This window comes from Brachyhypopomus gauderio, unplaced genomic scaffold (assembly GCF_052324685.1).
Source record: "Brachyhypopomus gauderio isolate BG-103 unplaced genomic scaffold, BGAUD_0.2 sc61, whole genome shotgun sequence".
Classification (NCBI taxonomy): Eukaryota; Metazoa; Chordata; class Actinopteri; order Gymnotiformes; family Hypopomidae; genus Brachyhypopomus; species Brachyhypopomus gauderio.
The window spans coordinates 477,505-501,196 of record NW_027506882.1 but is presented as its reverse complement, the minus strand read 5'-3'; the positions used below and the strand labels follow the sequence as shown (position 1 = coordinate 501,196).

Genomic DNA, 23,692 nt, shown 5'->3' with positions numbered 1-23,692 from the left:
GTTATTGGGTCTCTTCAGTTCGATTACAGAATACTCCATGGTAAAAACGTTGTCAAATGAACCAGTCAATTATAGTCATTTAATATGATAATTAAAGTCAAATGTCTCTTGAAAGTGTCAAACAAGTTAACGAAATCTGTATTAAACAGTGGAAGCTGCACAAAGCAATATTTGTATTTCTTATATTGAGTTTACATATTACAGGCTACCTTGTAGTCACACCCAACTGTGTACAACTACATCCAAACTGTAGTAAATCTAGCCCGATTCAAAAAGCACATTTTTCCCCCAAGTCACGTCTCACTGTGCATCACACTCCTGTTATTAATGTACAGTAGAAATAATTGATTCCTTTTCATCAGATATTGCCACTTTTGGTAGTTTTGTACTAGAATGTGGACATGATGCCCATAAATATATAACATTGCTAATTTCATACAGTATAATTAGCTATTTCTACTTATGTTGCTCTCATGTATACACTACATACAAAACACCTACTACCAAAAACATCCAATACTAATTCTAAATTGGAAATTAGGGCTACGTGGCTAGAAACAGCAGAGGCCAAATTGTGATTATTAAATTGAGTTATTTTGTAACCATAATCACAATAGCTCCTTTTGAATTCATTTTCCATGCACTGAAATAATGTTTAATACATTTATTTGCCATCACCGTACTGAATATTACAATTTGTCAATACAGAGCAGCATATACATGTGCTTCAAAAAAGAAATGCTGCCATCCAAATGTGTAATGACTGTGCATTAATAGCTGCTATAATGATTACTGTATTGATGGTCATTTTCAAAATGTAATGTGTAATGAATCCAGTGGATGGTAACATTTTCAACAAGTTACACATTGAAACAAATATTACAAAGACATTTTGCAATTTCTTATCATTATTGTACAATACATTTCCCGATAACCTGGTGAAGTCTTGTTCAACTTATGATATTTATCAGCAAGTGCTGCATTGTTGGACACTGTCCCAGAGTAGAGGGGGAACTAACAAATTTGGACAACATACAATAAAAAAAATAATAAAAAGTTGACAACCAAGCAAATGACACAAAAAGCAATGATATATCATCAATCATATAGCTTCCAAAAAATGGATCCATTCAGGCATTTTGCAACAGCATTGAGTAGATCATCTTGGTAATCTGCAGCACTGCTGCATGAAGCGAGTACTGAATCACAATTGTGCCAAAGCCCTTGTAGAAGCCCAACGTGCCCTCCTCCCGTTGTATCACATTTATACAGTCCCTCATACCTTCATACTGGGTGTTAATTGGCAACACCTCAAAGCCAAGGTCAGTGTTATCAATGATGGTGCGGGTCCCTTGGACGTGCAGCCTGTGCAACACCGTCTCCAGAGGAAACAGAAGCACATCAGCACACAGGCTAGCTGCAAAGCTAGCAATCAGCTCTGGGAAGTAGGCATCAAGCATGTTCTGGATAGTGTTGGAGTTGGAGCCTGCATGTTTGCGCGTGTCATGACGCAGTATGTACAACACCAGCTTCTGCATGCTGGAGGTGACAATGTAATGCAGTACACCGTGAAGCACGGTAGGGAAGAGCAACCCCCACAGCGGAAGCAAGCGCTTACTGTGGGGCACACCAAGACCCATCACACGCCCCACACCCTCCTTCACGCAGTCCAAGATCCCAGGGTTGTCACGAATGATCTCAGTCTGGGGATGCCATGCACAAAAACATGGAAGAGAAGTTCAGATTGCTTCTGGAAGCATTTTCAAAAAGTAGGAAATGTTGTTGAACACATTCATATATATTTGAGTTTGTGTGAAAAAGAAACAATTATAAAAATCTAATGGCAGTGATCTTTTTTACTGAATTTTGTCAGAGAACTAACACTTCTGTATTTGCAAAAATAGGCAAGTGTTGTTAAACATATAATTATGAATTTCATTTCACCTCCTGATTTAAAAATGGCAGCCTAATTCTTTATTGAATCATATTATAATAAATAATTTACAATAGTAAATGTTTGGTGTGTGTGTGCAAATGATTTTATGTACATAGTTTACTGTCATTTTATGTGTCAAGTGTATCTAGAAAAGAAGAAAAAATATATATATCGGAGACTGACCTGTACGGTTTCAATGAGGCTTGCTGAGTAAAATGGCATTGCAACCACATATGTTAAACTGGAGAGAGAAAGAAAGAAAGAAAAAAACTTGCTCAAAACATTAAACACAGTGAGATAAGGGGATTGAAGATTATTAAAAGGGCAAGTGCTAGAATTTCCCTTTCAACAGTAAATCATAAACAACTGTGACCAAGTGTTTCAAGTGTACCTTAGAATTTTACAAGCATAAAAAGCTTTTCTAAAGCAATAAAATTACAAAATTTGAATCCAAGGATGGGTGAAAAATGGTACACATTGCTATTACCAAAAAACTACAGTGTGATATGGCCAAAAGCCATTTTCTAAACTATTAGCCTAACACTTAAACTATTTATAATAACTTACCTTTTCAGTATTAGGTGGCCCAAAATGTGCTTTGGATTCCATTTGTGTGACAGCTCCCTGAGAAAAATCATAAAATATTATAATGTCTTTGTAGGAGGAGCGCATTGTTAAATAATTAAATTCAGATTTCTGTTCATTCACATTTCAAACCCTGTGCGTGTCTGCAATATCTGTACCCACAGTTGAAATAATCCAAAGTACATTAAATTACAGGCTTCCATAGTCACATAACTGATAATAAGATAATCAGTAACCCCACCCAGTCCCAGACACCATAGAAAAGCAACATATTTTCCCATGTTATTTAATGTTTTTAGATGAATAAAAACGTTTTGTAATGAACTTTAAAGTTATTAATCAACAAATTTTTGATATCTCAAATATTAGCTATTTCTAACTAACCTTAGCTATTTTTCTCCAACATGTAGTTGTGTTTCTCAGGATATCTATTAGGGCTGGGTATCGATTCAAATTCCAAGAATCGATCCAATTCCAATTCTGAACATTAATAATCGATTTATTTCGATTTAATCGATTCGATCCAATTCGGGGTTTAGTGTTATTAAAAATGTATTTATTTGAACTGTTTCCTGACTATGTACAGAAGCAACATGTTAAAACTAGTATTATATCAATATTAATCAGCAAATAGTTACTGGTAGTTGGTAGTTACTGATGGCTGGAAGACTGGTGAAAAGGGTAATCATAAATCTACCTTCAAGAAAGGTAATCCAGGACAATAAACAGAGGACATCTTTGAGGTGTCTATATCTGCAACAGTGGACTCCTACTGGGACACTAACCAGTGCATTATTATTATGATTGAAATAATTAAGAAGTCACCCAAAAGCTGTTGCTACCAAATGCATTTTTATTTTAAAAGTGCTCACACTTAATAAACTGAAAGTATAAAATGTAAACGTGTATTTTTCTTTAAAGTGCGAATATAAGAACAGAACTCTCACGTTACGGTCCCCGACCCCTCCCTGTTGGGCGTGTGTTAACGTTGTCTGCGTCTACTCGTCTGCGTCTGTGTATCTCCGTGGGTGCGGGGGGGGTCTTGTGATAATCCTCACCTGTGGCTCGTCTCGACATCACGTGGGGTTTGTGTGGTTTGTCTACTTAATGTGCGTTCGCGGAGCGTCCTGTGCTCGTTGTTTGAGTCACACATGTTCTATGTAAACGCGTTTTATGTGCGCTGTCTGCGCTTCGGTAAATGTAATAAACGTAACGATTTGGAAAGTGCAAAGGATTCTGTCTCATCCATCGCCTTGCGCCCAACGTTACAAGAGCATTTTTAACTTTTTTAAACTGTAAAAACACTGGGTAAACTGTCAGTGACATGGACTAACTGTAAATAGTCACTGACACTGGATAAACTGTCCTTCTGTTTTTAGATTGCCGATTTGACTATCGTCGTTACCGGCACTGTCCGACGCCATGTTGTTTTACAGTTAGTTAGACCGAGGACGCCTGCGTGAATTCAGTGACGAGGCGGGTGTAAAAGTTCACTAAAAAAATCGATCTTTGGACGTACGAATCGATTATCAGATCATCATATGCGAATCGATTCTGAATCGGAAAATCGATTTTTTCAACACAGGCCTAATATCTATCGGTCATGACATTTGCTGCCACTTAAAAAAAAATTGGGCTACCTGGTCCCCTGATAATTAAAACACTATTTAAATTCAAACACTTTCTTCATGATCATCATCAATCACAGATGAATAATAATTATACATAGAAATCACAGGCATATATACACTGCTCAAAAAAATAAAGGGAACACTCAAATAACACATCCTAGATCTGAATGAATGAAATATTCTCATTGAATACTTTGTTCTGTACAAAGTTGAATGTGCTGACAACAAAATCACACAAAAATCATCAATGGAAATCAAATTTATTAACCAATAGAGGCCTGGATTTGGAGCCACACACAAAATTAAAGTGGAAAAACACACTACAGGTTGATCCAACTTTGATGTAATGTCCTTAAAACAAGTCAAAATGAGGCTCAGTATTGTGTGTGGCCTCCACGTGCCTGTATGACCTCCCTACAACGCCTGGGCATGCTCCTGATGAGGTGGCGGATGGTCTCCTGAGGGATCTCTTCCCAGACCTGGACTAAAGCATCCGCCAACTCCTGGACAGTCTGTGGTGCAACGCGACGTTGGTGGATGGAGCGAGACATGATGTCCCAGATGTGCTCAATCGGATTCAGGTCTGGGGAACGGGCAGGCCAGTCCATAGCTTCAATGCCTTCATCTTGCATGAACTGCTGACACACTCCAGCCACATGAGGTCTAGCATTGTCCTGCATTAGGAGGAACCCAGGGCCAACCGCACCAGCATATGGTCTCACAAGGGGTCTGAGGATCTCATCTCGGTACCTAATGGCAGTCAGGCTACCTCTGGTGAGCACATGGAGAGCTGTGCGGCCCTCCAAAGAAATGCCACCCCACACCATTACTGACCCACTGCCAAACCGGTCATGCTGAAGGATGTTGCAGGCAGCAGATCGCTCTCCACGGCGTCTCCAGACTCTGTCACGTCTGTCACGTGCTCAGTGGGAACTTTCATCTGTGAAGAATTTGTGTGTCAGTGTCGAATTTGCCAATCCTGGTGTTATCTGGCAAATGCCAAGCGTCCTGCACAGTGTTGGGCTGTGAGCACAACCCCCATCTGTGGACGTCGGGCCCTCATACCATCCTCATGGAGTCGGTTTGTAACCATTTGTGCAGACACATGCACATTTGTGGCCTGCTGGAGGTCATTTTGCAGGGCTCTGGCAGTGCTCCTCCTGTTCCTTCTTGCACAAAGGCGGGGGTAGCGGTCCTGCTGCTGGGTTGTTGCCCTCCTACGGCCTCCTCCACGTCTCCTGGTGTACTGGCCTGTCTCCTGGTAGCACCTCCAGCCTCTGGACACTACGCTGACAGACACAGCAAACCTTCGTGCCACAGCTCGTATTGATGTGCCATCCTGGATGAGCTGCACTACCTGAGCTACTTGTGTGGGTTGTAGAGTTCGTCTCATGCTACCATGAGTGTGAAAGGACCACCAACATTCAAAAGTGACCAAAACATCAGCCAGAAAGCATAGGTACTGAGAAGAGGTCTGTGGTCCCAACCTGCAGAACCACTCCTTTATAGGGGGGGTCTTGCTAATTGCCTCTCATTTCTACCTGTTGTCTATTCCATTTGCACAACAGCAGGTGAAATTGATTCACAATCAGTGTTGCTTCCTAACTGAACAGGTTGGTTTCACAGAAGTGTGGTTGACTTGGAGTTATATTGTGTATTGTGTATAAGCTGGGGGGCTGAAGTTGGATAGAACAAGTCTCTGACAGTATTATTGCGATATTTATAGAAAGTTTTCAACAAAATATATACAAGACGCTGTCCCTTTCAGACACACCATACCCACCGATCATGCATCTGCTTGCTGTCTGAGTTTAAACAACAGAGTTGCATGTGGACAGGCTACAGCTCCTTTAACTGTAGACAGATTCCAGAGATTACAGTTTTCAATCACAAATTAGCCATTTATTTAATTAGCTATTTAGCTATTTAAATTACAAATTATAACAGTCAGAAATCATTCTTATCTAATTTTCCAGTTGGAATAAAGAATTCTCTCCAGGCCAACTAACCTCACAGGATTTAAGAAGGTATCCCTACAAAAAATCTACCAGACCAGATAATTGACTTTATAAATTATCCATAGCCTTATATTTATTATGAACTTTCCAAATCTATTATTATTAAGTGTATGTTCAGTTCCCAAAGTACAGTGCTAAAGCAGTATTGCCATGTGTTTTATAATCAAGTGTTTAAATTATGAGATATACTACATGTGGTGTCAATTTTAACTAATAAGGCTTTTTTGAAGCGGTCTAACGGTCTAACCTCTAATCTTCCTCATCACAATACATTTCTCCTGCCAAAAGCTGCTGCCATTCAGGAGTGTACATGAACTCGCGTTTATGTTGATCTCATGTTAACTGTCACTGCTGAAAGTTCTGGTTGTCCTCAACTATGACGAACATTCTTTATTTACTTATTTCACTGTTTCCTGCTTAATGTTTATATTGTTTTTGTGTTGTCCATTGCAGACCAGTAGATGATAGGTCCCCCCTTTACTTACTTACCTCCCTCAGGTGATAAAAGCTGTCTGTTAGTAGCCACACCACCTGGAGATTGTTGTTACGTTTTGTCTTATTTAAGCCTGTTAAGTTAATTATCATTAATGTTTCATTGGCTACTTTTGTTGTAGTTAGTCCACTTGTATGCTTCTTTTTCTTCACCAGTGACAACAAAGTCAATGAAGAATTTTATTTATAACCTTAAAATCCCAAGAAATTTTCTCTGATCATGATTTGAGACGGGAGCCCTAAAAGTATGTGGTACAGTGCCTTGTGAAAGTATTGAGCCCTCTTACTTTTTACCTATTTTGTTACATTACAACCTCTATTTAAAAAATGTATTGTATGTGATGCATCTGCACAAAAATACTCTATATAAAAAAAAACCTTATGTGCCCTTTGCTATGAAGCACCAAAAACGTTCTGGTACAACCAAATACCTTCAGAAGTTGCATGCTTAGTGAAATAAAGTCCAGTCTCATAGAGACTTATCTAGAGCAACTTCGTGAAATAAAGTCCAGTCTCATAGAGACTTATCTAGAGCAACTTCGTGAATTAAAGTCCAGTCTCATAGAGACTTATCTAGAGCAACTTAGTGAATTAAAGTCCAGTCTCATAGAGACTTATCTAGAGCAACTTAGTGAATTAAAGTCCAGTCTCATAGAGACTTATCTAGAGCAACTTAGTGAAATAAAGTCCAGTCTCATAGAGACTTATCTAGAGCAACTTAGTGAAATAAAGTCCAGTCTCATAGAGACTTATCTAGAGCAACTTAGTGAAATAAAGTCCAGTCTCATAGAGACTTATCTAGAGCAACTTCGTGAAATAAAGTCCAGTCTCATAGAGACTTATCTAGAGCAACTTCGTGAAATAAAGTCCAGTCTCATAGAGACTTATCTAGAGCAACTTCGTGAAATAAAGTCCAGTCTCATAGAGACTTATCTAGAGCAACTTCGTGAATTAAAGTCCAGTCTCATAGAGACTTATCTAGAGCAACTTAGTGAAATAAAGTCCAGTCTCATAGAGACTTATCTAGAGCAACTTCGTGAAATAAAGTCCAGTCTCATAGAGACTTATCTAGAGCAACTTCGTGAAATAAAGTCCAGTCTCATAGAGACTTATCTAGAGCAACTTTTAGCTGCAATTGCCACAAAAGATGGCCCTACAAAGAACTGATTTTAGGGGGTTAAATAGTTATGCACACAGATTTTTTCTGTTATTTTGTCCTATTTGTTGTGTTTCACAATACAAAGAAAATCAAATGTTCTAAGTTGTAAGGATGTTCTGTAAATGAATTTTGAACCCTCAAACAATTCATTCTTTTTCCAGGTTGTGAGGTAGCAAGGGGGTGATTACTTTCACAAGGCACTGTATATAGAATTTAAAAACAATGTTATTAGAAAGTTCTACATTTCTGGATGACTCAGCTTTAGCAATATACCCTATAAAGTTTTGTAATGATGCAGTTAAAATAAATTGATGTTTTGATCACTATACATATTATTCTTACCGTGGCAGTGGGGTACATTCACTGATTATGCCCTCAGTCCCAAGAGTCACTCCCTGGACCACAAAAGTGCTGCCCATCCCTTTCCAGAGGGCTTTTGGACCCTGACAGAAAAATAATATTTAGTTATGTCACAAGTTATCATTCCGGTCTTCTTCCATTTCTGTGCTACTCTTAAAACATCTCTTTATAATCAGTTAATCAGCATCTTTCACCATTTATGTACCTGGTAAACCACAAACAATAGGTAAATTGCCTGGGGCAATTGGTTATGGCATGGAATTCACTTATAGTGGCATCAGTTTTTGACACATCAAAGTACCTGTGATTTGGTGATGTTGTACATCACTCCTAGAGCAGTCAGTGGTGAGATGTGGTAGAATCTGGCATGGTAATTCACCTGAAGTAAGAAGCAACAACAACAACAAAAAAGCAAGGCTACAATGATCAACCTTAGATAATACAAGAGGGTAAGACCAAGAATGTACTTCTTGTTCTTTAGAACACACACACACACACACACACACACACACACACACACACACACACACACACACACACACACACACACACACACACACACACACACACTCCATATCAAAATGCAAAATGTGCAACATTATAAAATGTTAACAGATAATGGAAAATTTCAGTTTTTAAAAGTGCTTTTCCCAGCATTTTTAAGCTGCTTTTGGCACATTACTAACATTAAATAAATTAAATTAACTTAATTAGGCTATTGACCCATGGACCCGTACCAGATAAGTGGTTGAAAATGGATAGATGGATGGATGTTCTTAGAAAAGCCTTAACTTCTGATGTGTTGTCCAGGGAAATAACTCTATCCACTATTGTTAACACATTACACTTCTATACATGATTTGTTATTGAAAAATGATTCACTAGAGACTATTATGTCATATGTCAGTGTTCTTTCTTACACAGGCTTACCTGGCACTGCCGCCGAAATACAATACATGGGTGGGCAAGGACATTTTCTGTAAAAAGACTGAAAAAAGGAAAACTGATACAACTGTCCAGTGGCTATTCAGTCTTTATATAACTTTAACCAGTGAGCATTAAGCATAAATTACCTTGCAAGACCTATTCCAAAGCCAGCAAATCTGTTCAACTGATCTGAAAGTTAAAAAGAATGAGTCACGTATAGCTGTTAAATCTATAAGTGTATAAAATGTATTGTTTATATACAGTGATGTCAGTAACGTGTTACTTAGTAACGCGTTACTCTAATCTTACCACTTTTTTCGGTAATGAGTAATATAACGCGCTACTATTTCCAGTCCAGTAATCAGATTAAAGTTATTTATCCAAGTAACTGTGCGTTACTATTTTTATTTTCCCTAGTAAAAATATATATTTTTGCTTTCTTCTTGGTCAGTTCTACTTTTGCGTCTGACCGTAGCGCTCGTCTCTGCATGCTGTGCACGACCCTAAGAGCGCGAGCACGTTTCACAAGTCATTTTTTGCAGTGTCCTCCCGTAACGATATGTGGTAGTGTAAAGAAACACCCCTCAAAAACAGGGAAAGGAACATTTACCTGAAGAATTTTAATGCTGCATTTAGGGCTGCCATAATTAGTCGACTAGTCACAATTATGTCAACTATTAAAATAGTCGGCGACTAATTTAATAGTCGATGCATCCCTTTTTTTTCTTTTTTCTCTCCAAACTGCTGCAGCAGTTTCCACTGACACACATGCGCACTAGTGCGCAGTAGTGGAAACCGGGGTAGGCAGGGGACGACATTCCAGGACGTTATATAGACAGGCTCTGGTAAGGTTACCCGGCTACGGAACTCAAAAGTGTGGGATCACTTTAAGAATATTAAAGAGAAACGCAATGCAATATCTGTAAGGCAGAACTTGCCTTCCACGGCAGCACAACCGCGATGCACAAACTCCTGAAGCATGTTGTGGCTGATTGTGACAATGATGAAGAGGGACTGTCATCTCAGTAATCTAAATTGCTAGTTAGCTGCTAAAACTAACGTAAACAGAGCATTAAGTTAGAACTTACTCGTCTTGATGGCTGTAAAAGTTAACATTAGCGATGGCGATTCGTTTCATAAGCCTCAACAATAGGGTTGACATCTGTCCCGGTTTTCCCGGGACTTTCACGTCGCTGTCCCGTTTTTCCTTCTTTTTAATATTCGGTCCCGGCAAAAAAAAAAAAAAAAATCATTTAATGTTCCGGTTTTCACTAGGTTAGTTCAAATGACTATTTAGTTTCTGCACACTTAAAATCCGTCTTTTTTTCTCGCTGTGTCCGTTTTACACCCGCCGCGGTAACATTTCATGTTCGCCCCCCCCGTCAACAATTTACGTTCGCGTATGACAGTGTCCTTGTTTTTTGTCAGACCTAGGTGGCAACCCTACTCAACACGCATTCATGTGTTTTCTGTAATGTCAGTGAGACCAAAACTTAATTTTTGTGAATAATTCCTTAGTTTCAGGTACCTACCTAATTTGATTTAAATGTAGCCAAGTTTGATGCCAGAGACAAATGAAAGAAAGATTTATTTGTTTTATTTTTGTGTTGTTTAAGCCAGTGCCTTATCCTTATTTTAATAATTGTTTGTTGCAACAAGCTGCATACAGGGTATCTGCACATTTTTAAATCTCAAATTCAATTACTTTTAAGACCTTTTTAATACCTCTCACAAGAAAAAAATAATACCAGGGTTGCCAACTTTTCAAGATCGCTTGGAGTGAGATTTGAAACTGGAGGAGGTGGCGACCGTAAGTTGCTGAGTGCTATCATATCGTTGGGGTTTTCAGATTTCATATGAGAATCCAGCGCTTTGCAGCCCATTGTACCAAGTTTGAATGTTTTTCGGCAAGTTCACAACGCGCCTAATACGAATCACTGGAAGGTTTCAGTCAGCCACAATATTTTTCATCCTCCAGCCACTTCACTGAATGGACATTTACACATGTCTGCATCGGAGCCTTGTATTGTTGTTCCCGCCGCAGCCCTCAAATAAGAAAAGCAGCTTGTTAGGCAGCTAAAGCATCGTCTGCTGTTTCCACCTGTTAGGGGACGTACTACTGCCATCTACCATGCGGAGTATACGGACGTTGCGGAAATGATAATTATTGTGGGATATACATCGGTAAAATAAAACAGAAATTCTGAGCAACACACTTATTTAATGCCTCCCCTTCTAAAATTCCAGACATTTTAAGACATTTTTAGACCTTGAATATGTAAAACTAAATTTAAGACATTTCAAGACTTTTTAAGGACCCGCGGGTACCCTGTGCATATTTCATTAAAGGTTTAATGAACTATGATATAAATTGTGTTTATTTTTAGTTAGCTTATAGCTGATATCTAATGATGGTTATATAATAGCAGCTGCATTCTAGTGCAATAAGCTGTATGTTTTATATTCATTTAACATATCCGATTAGTCGACTATAAAAATTATTTGTTTGTGGCAGCCCTAGTTGCATTGTGTTCCAAGTTTGAAAAGTGCTGAGCCTGCTCGCGACAGGGGTGCAGCAGGCTAGTGGGGAAGATGTGAGAGAGCGAACAGTGCTATTCAATTGCGTTATCAATAAAGTTTCCCTCCTTGGGATTTTTGGATTAAGCAGTTTCTGCCTCGTTTACAGAACCTGCTTCAATACATTGTTACTGTTAAAAATTCACTTCCAATAAAGTGAGTATTGGAAAAATTTATTTTGATGCTGAATGTAAATACTAAAGTAACTTGTAATCTAACGTAGTTACTTTTAAAATCAAGTAATCAGTAACGTAACTAAGTTACTTTTAGAAGGAGTAATCGGATTACATTTTCAAGGTAACTAATCCATCACTGTTTATATAACACTTTTTGGTTGAAGCTTGGTAAATACCAGATTTCTAAAATAACATCTAAAATAAATTATTTTTACAAATAGGCACTTGCTCTCAACTTCCTCTTACTTTATCAATCTACTAACAACTTTGCCCAGGTTTTTGCATGAAAAATGATGTACATGTAATAAAGTTGAGTAAGCAATACTTGCAATATCACAGATGTGGTGGTGATTAAATGATGTTTATCACCATGGTAATTTCTGTGGTCTGTCTTTGTATTTGTGGTTCTAATTCACTATTTTAAGATAATGCTGGTGAGAAAGAAAATATATAACAATTTCAACTGCAATTTTGGAGAGAAAATTGCACTTTGAACAGAAGTTATTCATCTACTATGCGAGCAAAGTGCTTCACTTTTTCACACTTTGTGAAGGACCTATGTCAGCTATGTCAAGCACAGAGGCCTAGTTTTGCTCATGGTACGACACAGGTGTACATCATAGTGGTGCATACTGTAGCTAGTTAGGACATGAAATAGACTTTCGCAGTTGGCTACACCTTCATGTTATCAGCGATTACAAGTGCTTTTCGATCAAACCTACCGGATTGTGGGGCATCCGACTGAAAGTTGTCTCCATATGGGGCCGGGGTAGTTTCAAACTGGGGCGTGCTGTCACCATAATGCAGATTTCTGCTGCCAGGTATATCTGGAGGTGTGGTGACCCAGTGCTGAAGATCAATATTCGACGAATTATTACATGACCTTCCCGAGTAGCCACCTGCAAAAGACGGATCCTCCCTACCTCTATAACCTAAGCCGTCAAAGCTATCTGGTCGTCGAGAATTCATATTGTAAAAGAGAGGTGACACTACTCCGGACGTAATTCCTATATTTTTCTTTTCAAGAGTTGTGTGGCCTGTACATAGGTTATTGAAAAGTAAACATGTTGTAATAAAACATAAATATTGCCAAGCAAGCTAGCTAGTTGTTTTGTAGCATAACGACGCAGCATGAATGGCTGGCTCTAGCTAGCCAGCTAACTCTATTGTAAACTTTGACCTTTCTTAATCGCTTCCGATTGTTTTGTGGCTCTCTGGGATATGTGGTCCACAAATTACATTTTTGTATTGGAAATAATTTACGATATATACGTGCAACACACACACACATTTATATTAACGTGACTTAAGCTAAACAAGAATGTTTAGTATTGTCAACTATTTATGTATTATATACTGCACAAGTACATGCACTGTATATTTTAACCCGGCTTGTTGCTTGCACACACAGTGGAAGCATTCACTGATTTGGTACAGGGCCTACTATAAAGTAGTATTTTTATCTTCAGCAGCGGCTATACAATGAAAAGGTATTTTTGCCGCGTTATGTTTGTAAATATTTCTGCAAGTTTAAAAACAACAGCAAGCAGATTAGGTTTCGGGCAATGTAAGCTGCTAGATAACGCGAAATGTTGCAACTTACTACTATCACGTTGCTCTCTCATTTGTTTCTGGCTAGTTATCTAGTTCGTACGTCATCACTGTAAATATCTTGTGTTAAAAGGTAACGCACGCGTTAGGCAATCGTTACAAGCCTGCAGCCTAGCTGGACCGATACTGAACATCATTGAGGTTTAAGGTGGTTTGTAGTTTTTCTTGATGTTCGACTTCTAGAGCAAAAAATAGCTTATATTGTCAAGAAACAGCTTTTCTCTAAAGTCCTCTAAACGTCCTATTATTACAAACCGTCATCGCTGCAGGTTATTTAATAACTTGAAGAGATAGAAATGTAGCAGAAGGAGCTGCGCTGTCGACCCCTAGATCTCACTGCTTAGCTTCACCTGGTCGCACCTGGCATCGGCTTGACAATATCCGTGATTATACACTCTCATGCTTTGGATTTAGGCTATGTAGCAACAAACTGCCAAATGACCGCCTGGATCGTGCTTACCAGTCGGTCTATCTACATTCTCTATTATAGGGATGTGGATATTGTAAGTTTTATGTATCTATCATAATACTAATTCATATATATATATATATATATATATATATAACATAATGCATATTCGACCACGTGAAGATGAAGAATTTAACTAAAAGATTTTTCCAAGTATGTCACGGCAGTGATGAACCACCATATGTGTCCCGTAGAAAACTGGTATAAACATTCATGTACTTTAAAATAGCTGCAAAGTCATTGAAAATATTAAAATATTGTTCTGGCCATGTTCTGCCAACAATGTTTACATTATTCAATGCATCACAGGACATACAATGTAACATGCATTGAGGACACAGCCAAGTGGGGTTTCCCTAAGACCTGCTGTACACTACAGGACATCCCTCTCATCAGGTTCCTTCTTATTCTACTGCCATATTAATGTATTCTAAAATCCAGTCATGGCTCATGGTACCACATCGCTGAGACGGCCCTGGAGGGCCCATGTGGCTCTATCTGCTGGAGTATTGGTCTCTCTCATTCTCAATATCCCTACTCAAACCCCAGTCATTTACTTTACTGAATTTTGAACTATGCAGTGCTTTTAATCAATGCTGTGAAATGGTTGTTGTAAAACCTGCTCACCTTCTTCTTCTGCTCACCTGATCAGCTGTGATTTCAACTGTGTGCGTATTCATACACAGGCATAACTAATACTACATCACCTACCTACACAATAAAACTTAGTTAGCTTAAAGTTTTCTTCTTCTTCTTCTTCTTTTGGCAATTCCCGTTTAGGGGTCACCACAGCGGATCAAACTCCTCCATCTGGCCCTGTCCTGAGTGTCCTCCTCTGACACACCAGTCACTCTCATATTCTCTACCACTGCATCCATAAACCTCCTCTTAGGTCTACCTCTCCTCCTCTTGCCTGGAAGTTCCATCCTCAAGACCCTCCTACCAATATACCTCTCCTCCCTCCTCTGTACATGTCCAAACCATCTCAATCTTGCTTCTCTAACTTTATCTCCAAAACATGCTACATCAGGGGTGTCAAACTCATTTTCACCGCGGGCCACATCAGCATAATCGTTACCTACGGAGGGCCATATGTAACTTATAAATGTACCTACTCCTTAATGTTAAATACCTCTGAATTTATTACTTATTCAAGTTACAAATATTACAGATATATTTGCATAAATGTAAAAAAATGTTTGCTTGATGCTGTTATTATAACATATCCTTTAAATTTGTTAGGTTATGAAACCCACATTACTCCATCAATCAACGATCAAACTATCCAAGTGAATAAAGAAAAATTGATCAAATATATCACATTTACTTTGTTCAAAACTTGAAATATCAAATTACTGTGAAAATAGTGATTGTGCTTCAAAAATGCTCCCTCTGAAAAAGACTGAAGCGCAGCGATTTCTTTAGCCACAACAAAGGTAGCTTTTACTGCTGTTTCGTTTGTGGTTGTGAACACATTCTGTTGCGATCGCAGTTTGTTTTTTAATTCTTTGACAATTCGTCGTTTTTCTTGATGGCTAATTTTGGCCATTTTGACACTTTATGCCATCCACACCACCCTGCCTGCACTCTCTTCTTTACCTCTCTTTCACTTCCTCCATTACTCTGTACCCTCGACCCTAAGTAGGTAAACTCGTCAACCTTCACCAAATCAACTCCTTGTAACTGGACCTGTCCACCGCCTGCCCTCTCATTCACACACATGTACTCCTGCTCACTTTCATTGCCCTGCTCTCCAAAGCATATCTCCATCTTTCCAAGCTCACCTCCACCTGCTCCCTACTCTCACTACAGATCACAATGTCATCAGCAAACATCATAGTCCAAGGGGACTCCTGCCTAACCTCGTCCGTCAGTCTGTCCATGACAATTGTGAACAGGAAGGGACTCAGGGCTGATCCCTGATGTAGTCCTACCCCCACTTTAAACCTATCTGTCATTCCTACCGCATATCTCACTGCTGTCACACTGTTCTCATACATATCCTGCACTACCCTCACATACTTTTCTGCTACTCCTGACTTCCTCATACAATACCACAGCTCCTGTCTTGATACTCTATCATAAGGTTTCTCTAAGTCAACAAACACACAACAAACACAATGTAACTCCTTCTGTCCTTCCCTATACTTCTCCATTAACACTCTCAAAGCAAACATAGCATCTGTGGTGCACTTAGCTGGCATGAAACCATACTGCTGCTCACAGATCTCTAACTTTCCTCTAAGCCTAGCTTCCACTACTCTTTCCCAGATTTTCAGGCTGTGACTGATCAACTTTATTCCCCCCTGTAATTACTACAGCTCTGAACGTCGCCCTTATTCTTGAACATCGGCACCATTATGCTTCGTCTCTACTCCTCAGGCATCTTCTGACCTTCCAAGATTCTGTTAAATAACCCAGTCAAAAACTCCACTGCTGTCTCTCCCAAACATTTCCACGCCTCCACTGGAATATCATCCGGTCCAACTGCCTTACCACACTTCATTCTCCGAATTGCAGCTCTTACTTCCTCCTTGATCATCTGGGGCACTTCCTGATTCACAACCTCTACCTCTTCTAACCTTCTTTCCCTTTCATTCTCTTGATTCATCAGTTCCTCAAAATACTCCTTCCATCTTCCCAAGACACTCTCCTCACCAGACAACACATTTCCATCTTCATCCTTTATCATCCTAACCTGCTGCACATCCTGCCCATCACGGTTTCTCTGTCTGGCCAATCTGTACAGATCCTTTTCCCCTTCCTTAGTGTCCAACTTCTCATACAGCTTGCTATATGCCTTCTCTTTAGCTTCTGCCACTGCTCTCTTTGCCTTACACATCTCCTTGTTCCTCTGTCTACTTTCTTCATCTCGCTGAAAATCCCAATTCTTTTTAGCCAACCGCTTTCCTCTCAAACTTTCCTGAACTTCCTCATTCCACCACCACGACTCCTTGTCTATCTTCCTCTGTCCTGAGGTCACACCAAGTACCTTCCTAGCCACATCCCTCACTGCATTTGAAGTCTCATCTCAGGTATCCAGAACTCCACCACCATTACCCAGTACCTGCCTCACCTCATCCCTGAATTTTACACCACAGTCCTCATCCTTTAACTTCCACCACCTGATCTTAGGTTCCACTCTCACTCTCTTCCTCTTCTTCACCTCCAAAACCATCCCACATATCACCATCCTATGTTGTTTAGCTACACTCTCCCCTGGTAACACCTTGCAATCACTAACCTCTTTCAGGTTTCGTCTCCTACAGAGGATATAGTCGACCTGTGTGCATCTTCCCCCACTCTTATACGTTACCCTGTGCTCTTCCTTTTTCTTAAAGTAAGTGTTAACTACAGCCATCTTTATCCTTTTAGCAAAATCTACCACCATTTGTCCTTCCGTATTCCTTTCTTTAACACCATATCTGCCCAACACCTTCTCATCACCACTGTTACCTCCACCAACATGTCCATTTAAATCTGCTCCAATAACCACTCTCTCTTCTTTAGGAACCTGCAAAACAACTTCATCTAACTCTCTCCAGAATTCTTTTTTCTCCTCCATATCACAACCTACCTGAAGCACATAAGCACTGATGACATTCATCATCACCCCATCAATCTCTAACTTTACACAGATCACCCTGTCACTTACTCTCTTTACCTCCACTACACTCTTACTAAGCTTATCCTTCAGGATTACCCCTACTCCATTCCTCTTCCTGTCTACACCATGATAAAATAGTCTGAAGCCACCACCAATGCTCCTGGCCTTGCTCCCCTTCCACTTGGTCTCCTGTACACACAGTATATCTATCTTCCTCCTCTCCATCGCATCAGCTAGCTCTCTCCCTTTACCTGTCATAGAGCCCACATTCAACATACCAACTCTAACCTCCACATTCCTGCTCTGCCTCCAAAGCAGCTTTACAAGTGCTGAGTCCTAGCCCCCAGTGAGCAAGCCAAAGGCGACAGTGGCAAGGAAAAACTCCCTAGTTTTTTTTTTTTGCATGAGGAAGAAACCTTGAGAGGAACCAAGACTCAGGGGGGAACCCATCCTCCTCTGGCCGACACCGGTCACCATGACAACAACAACAATTTAGACAGAAAGAAGAGAAAGAAAAGGAAAAATATGTAATAATGTCCATCATGATGTATGCATCCGGTTAGGCAGGAGGTGGCTGGCCCAGGATGGATCGCTGGTCTCCTCAACTCATTATTCCTCAAGCAGGCGGGCAGCCATGTGGAGAAATGAAACAGGGAAAATTAGCTCTGTATGAGGACATATACAAGACAGGTGAAATTATAAACATTTCCGGAGTGTGGCAGCAACTCCGGCATTAAGTTAAATTATTACAGCCTAGCTAAAAAGGCAGAACCAGAAGGTAACATAGGCTTGGGGGCATTCTGAGACAATGGCATCCGTCCACTGCACTGTCAACAAACTTGAGTGACCACGAGCAGTGACAGGACGACAGCACCAGCGCCCCAGTCTACAATAAAACCCTTCGCCTGTGAACCCCTGGATCTGTACCTTAATCTAAGGGGGGATATTAATTATCAAACGCTAAACTAAATAAGTGGGTTTTCAATCTAGACTTAAAGATTGTGACTGTGTCGGAGTCTCGGACGCATTTAGGAAGATTATTCCAAAGCTGGGGGGCCTTACAAGAAAAGGCTCTTCCCCCTGCTGTTACCTTATTAATTTTTGGAACTAATAAAAGACCAGCACCCTGTGATCTTAGTGGGCGTGGGGGTTCGTAATAGGAAATAAGTTCCTGAAGGTACTCAGGAGCAAGCCCGTGCAATGCTTTATAAGTTAATAAAAGAATTTTAAAGTCAATACGGAATTTAACTGGGAGCCAATGCAGGGCTGATAGGACTGGACTGATATGCTGAAATTTTCTAGTTCTGGTCAGAACCCTGGCTGCGGCATTTTGAACTATTTGAAGTTTATTTAGATTCCTATTTGAACATCCTGACAGTAGTGCATTGCAGTAGTCTAATATAGAGCTAACAAAGGCGTGCACCAATTTTTCCGCATCATCCTGTGATAATGCATTTCTTAATTTAGCAATGTTACGGAGATGTAGAAAAGCTATCCTAGTAGTATTATCTATGTATTTATCAAATGATAGGTCAGAGTCGAGTATGACGCCTAGGTTTTTGGCTACTGTGCCAGGTGTAATGGGGTAGCCTGCGAGATTAAGCATTAGATCTGGAATTTTCTGTTTTGAGGCCTTAGGGCCCAGAAGGAGAACTTCTGTTCTGTTGTCCTCATTAAGTTGGAGGAAGTTTAGAGACATCCAGCATTTAATATCTCTTACACAGGCCTCAATTTTTCTTAAACTGAGTTTGTCATCAGGTTTGATGTAAAGTTGAGTGTCATCTGCATAGCAGTGAAAATTGACACTATGTTTGTTTATAACTGTGCCCAATGGTAGCATATATAATGTAAATAATAGTGGTCCTAGAATGGAGCCTTGCGGGACCCCATATTTAACTTTTGTACGTTTGGATGGAATATTATTGAGCTCTACAAACTGATAGCGATTTGTTAAGTAAGAATGAAACCATGAAAGGGCTGTGCCAGAGACTCCAACCCAGCGTTCTAACCTTTCTAGCAAGATCCTATGATCAATTGTGTCGAAAGCTGCACTAAGATCAAGAAGCACTAACAGCGATACATAGCCTTGATCTGAAGCAAGGAGGAGGTCATTTGTTACTTTAACTAATGCTGTTTCAGTACTGTGATGGGGCCTAAAACCAGATTGGAACTTTTCAAATATGTGATGCCTATGCAGATATAGGCATAATTGCTGGGCAACAGCTTTTTCTATGATCTTAGATATAAATGATGTGTTTGAAATGGGTCTATAATTAGATAGTACAGTAGGATCAAGATTTGGTTTCTTGATCAGAGGTTTAATAACTGCTAATTTACATGATTTGGGCATGTGACCTATTGTAATGGATGAGTTAACTATAGTTAGAAGAGGTTCAGTTACTGCTGGTAATACCTCTTTTAATAACTTTGAGGGAACCGAGTCTAGTGTGCAGGTAGCACAATTTAAGGAAGAAATTATTTTCTCTAATTCTGATTGTGGGAGTGGATGAAAAGCATCAAGTTTTTCTCCCAGTATGCGATTTAAATCGATATCAACCAAACCAGATGACATACCAGTTGTATTGCTAATAAAAGGTTTTATATTTTGTCTAATATTCTCTATTTTATTATCAAAAAAATCTATAAATACATTACTAGTGAGGTTTACTGGAATCTGAGGTTCTGCGCCTACTTGATTTTTTGTAAGTTTGGAAATAGTATTAAAAAGAAATCTAGGATTGTTTTTATTTTTCTCTATCAGTGAGGCTAGGTATGCTGAGCGTGCTTTAGCGAGTGCCCGTTTGTAGTCAATGATGCTATCCTTCCAGGCACAGTAGAATAATTCCAACTTAGTAGATCGCCATTTACGTTCTAATTTACGTGCTATTTGTTTTAAGTTTCTAGTTTGGTCAGTGTACCACGGAGCGAGTTTTTTAGATCTAGTCTTTTTATATTTGAGTGGAGCTACTATATCTAGAGCTGATTCTCTATGCAGTTGGCAGTGATGGCTAAGTTACCTTGAAAAAGTAATCCGATTACTGATAACATATTACTCCTTTTAAAAGTAACTTAGTTACGTTACTGATTACTTGATTTTAAAAGTAACTACGTTAGATTACAAGTTACTTTAGTAGTTACATTCAGCAGCAAAATAAATTTTTCCAATACTCACTTTATTGGAAGTGCATTTTTAACAGTAACAATGTACTGAAGCAGGTTTGGTAACCGAGGCAGAAACTGCTTAATCCCGAGGAGGGAAACTTTATTGATAACGCAACCCTGGTGCGTGCAGGCCCCGCCCCCCCCCCCAGTGTCACTTAAAGGGCCAGACTCCTTGAGTGGCCAAGTGTCCGTTAGTGAATTCACCGTGAGCAGTAGTAGTCGCTACAGTATCTCCTGACATTACGTTTGTGTAGCTGCGCGGTATTATTTGTACATTTATTTGTAAACGTAATACAAGCGAACTGTTCAGTCAGACAGCTACTTGTTGTGAAACGAAATACCATTACAATTTAAAGCTTTTTAAAGTAGGCGACGTTAGTCAAAATTCCAGCACTTTTCAAACGTGGAACACAGTGCAACATTAAAATTCTTCAGGTAAATGTTCCTTCCCCTGTTTTTGAGGGGTGTTTCTTTATACTACCACATATCGTTACGGGAGGACACTGCACAGAATGACTTGTAAAACGTGCTCGCGCTCTCACAGGTTCACGCGCAGCGTGCGGAGTCGAGCGCTACGGTCAGACGCAAAAGTAGAACTTGTATAAATTATTGTTAAAATTTGATGACTCAATATCCCTTCCGATAGCCAAATGGGAACGAGATCTATTTATTAATCCAGATCAACATTTCTGGACCGACATATGTACAAATATCTTCAAAATAAGTAAAAGCCCCAACTTACAACTTATACAATACAAAGTCCTTCATAGAACACACTATACGGGACAAAGGATGTTCCAAATGGGCCTAGCACAATCAAACATATGCACCCACTGTACAGGCAATATAATTGATAACTATATGCATGCTATATGGGATTGTAGGCCTGTTAAGGAATTCTGGAAGAAGGTATGTGTAGAATTGTCCACGGGGCTTAAAAGCTGCATCCCAACTTCCCCCAGACTGTGCATCTTAGGAGACGTCAGTGAATTAGATACAGAGGCAGACATATCACACATAGTTCTCACTGCCCTATGCATCGCCAAGAAAACCATTCTTATCAATTGGAAAACGAAAAAGGACCTGCATATTACTCATTACAAAAATTTATTACTTGATCACATCTGTCTGGAGAGAATGTCTGCTTCCTCTAAAGACCAGTTGGAGGAATTTAATTCTCTTTGGTCCCCACTGATCAGTTCCATTAGCTAGTCGGGGTGGTTGGCAGGGGCCTCGGCCCCCGGAGGGCCGGTTGGTGGCTGGGGGTCGACCCCGGGGAGACTGCTCGTGCCGGCCACTTTCTGGGCGGGGGGGCCGGGGCTGCCGACCTGGGATGGCATGTGCTTGCCCTGGCGGGCGGTGGTTGGGGGGGGCTTGGGTGGCGCTCCCTCTGGGCTCTGGGGTGTGGGGCCGGGGCGTGGGGGGGGGGCAGGTGCTGGCCCTCGGCGGGGTGGCTGGCCTCCCCTGTGGGGCCGGGTGGCGGGACCCGGGGCCTGGTGCCTGGGGCCCCCCGACCCCGAGCTGGGGCCCTGCCCGTGCGTGGGGACCTGCGCCGCTGCGGTTGCGCCGCTGGGGGGGGTGGGTCGGTCGGCCTGGGTCGGGGGGTCGGGTCTGGGCCTTGGGGCTCCGAGGTGCCTGGGTGGTGGGAGTGGGGTGGTGGATGATGGGGATGTCTGGGGTGGGCCGGGAGGTAGGGTTCCAGACTCCGACCAGCATGTCCTCAATACTGTTGATGTCTGTCATCGTTTGTTCACTGTGCGATTGGTATGGTTGTGGGTGCATACACAGGGGTGTGGTGTATATGGGACTAGCGTGTGTGGGTGTATATGTATGTGTAGATATATATGTATATATGTATGTATGTGTATGTATATATTTATATATATGGATGGATGTATGTGTATATATGTATATATTTATGGGTTAAATGTGTGTGAGTGCATACGTGTATGAAAGAAATGTGTGTCTAGGTGTATGTGGATGTGCGGACCGGCTGCTCTCTGTGGTGGGGGTGGTGTGGATCCGGGCTTGGATGTGGTGGTGGGGGGGGGTTGCCGCCCTGGTCTCCCCGGGTCGACCGCTCCCTGCCTTGAGCTGGGGGGGCAGTGAAGTTCGGTGCTCAATGAGCCAGCTAGCAAGCTGGCTCTCCTCTTCCAGAGGACCCTTTCCTCTGGACCTAAGCATTCCCACCCTTTCCTCTGGACCTAAGCATTCTGTTCCCTCTGGTTCCCCTGGACCTGCGCTCCTTGACTGGTGGGGCGCTGTCCGGGGTCTCTCTCTCCCGCCTGCGGGGGCGGGCGGGTGAGGGTTTCTGGGAAGTGCGGCTCTGGTACTCCACCGCTCTGTGGGGGGCCGTGGGCGGGTGGGATTCCCGGGTCTCTCTCCGCCCGCCTCTGACCTCTGGGGGAATGCTGTCGCAGCTACCCACCCTTGCTGGTAAGTACATTCCATACATCTATCCTATGTTGCACTTCTAGGTTGCACATAAACACACACTCACACACACCCATACATCGCACTCATCTGCACTATATGTATTTGGTTTACTTTCTGTACTTCTTTGCAGTGGTCATTTGAGCTGGTTGCGTGTTTTATTCTATTAATATTATTATTATTATTTTATTAATTTTTTTTTTCTTCTTTTCTTTTTCTTCTCCTTTCTTCTCCTACCTCTGTCTTTTCCCTTTTTATTATTTCTCTCCCCCTCTTTTCTTGGTCCACCTAACCCCAATAATTATCACTTTGCATATTGTTATCACTATATATTGTTATCACTACACTATATATTATACAGAATTGTTATAATTGCCATTTAAATCTGTACATAAAAACAAAGTTGTCCTCCAAAGATGGGGGGGTGGAGGTGGGCCAAAAAAAAAAAAAAAAAAAAAAAAAAAAAGTAGAACTGAGCCAAGAAGAAAGCAAAAATATATATTTACTAGGGAAAATAAAAATAGTAACGCACTGTTATTTGGATAAGTA

The 23,692-nt window shown here is 40.7% G+C and overlaps 1 protein-coding gene across 1 annotated transcript; it reads right to left on the bottom strand.

The window, feature by feature from the left end:
* Positions 1–649: 649 nt before the first annotated feature.
* On the bottom strand, positions 650–13,053 carry slc25a46 (solute carrier family 25 member 46). The gene is made up of 8 exons (XM_076988353.1): positions 12,584–13,053; positions 9,255–9,297; positions 9,112–9,169; positions 8,483–8,560; positions 8,164–8,264; positions 2,504–2,560; positions 2,120–2,177; positions 650–1,703 (listed from the first exon to the last, which is right to left on the bottom strand). The coding sequence occupies exons 1-8, from the start codon at positions 12,828–12,830 to the stop codon at positions 1,131–1,133; spliced, it is 1,215 nt and encodes a 404-aa protein (XP_076844468.1). The 5' UTR covers positions 12,831–13,053; the 3' UTR covers positions 650–1,130.
* Between the last annotated feature and the right edge of the window lie 10,639 nt (positions 13,054–23,692).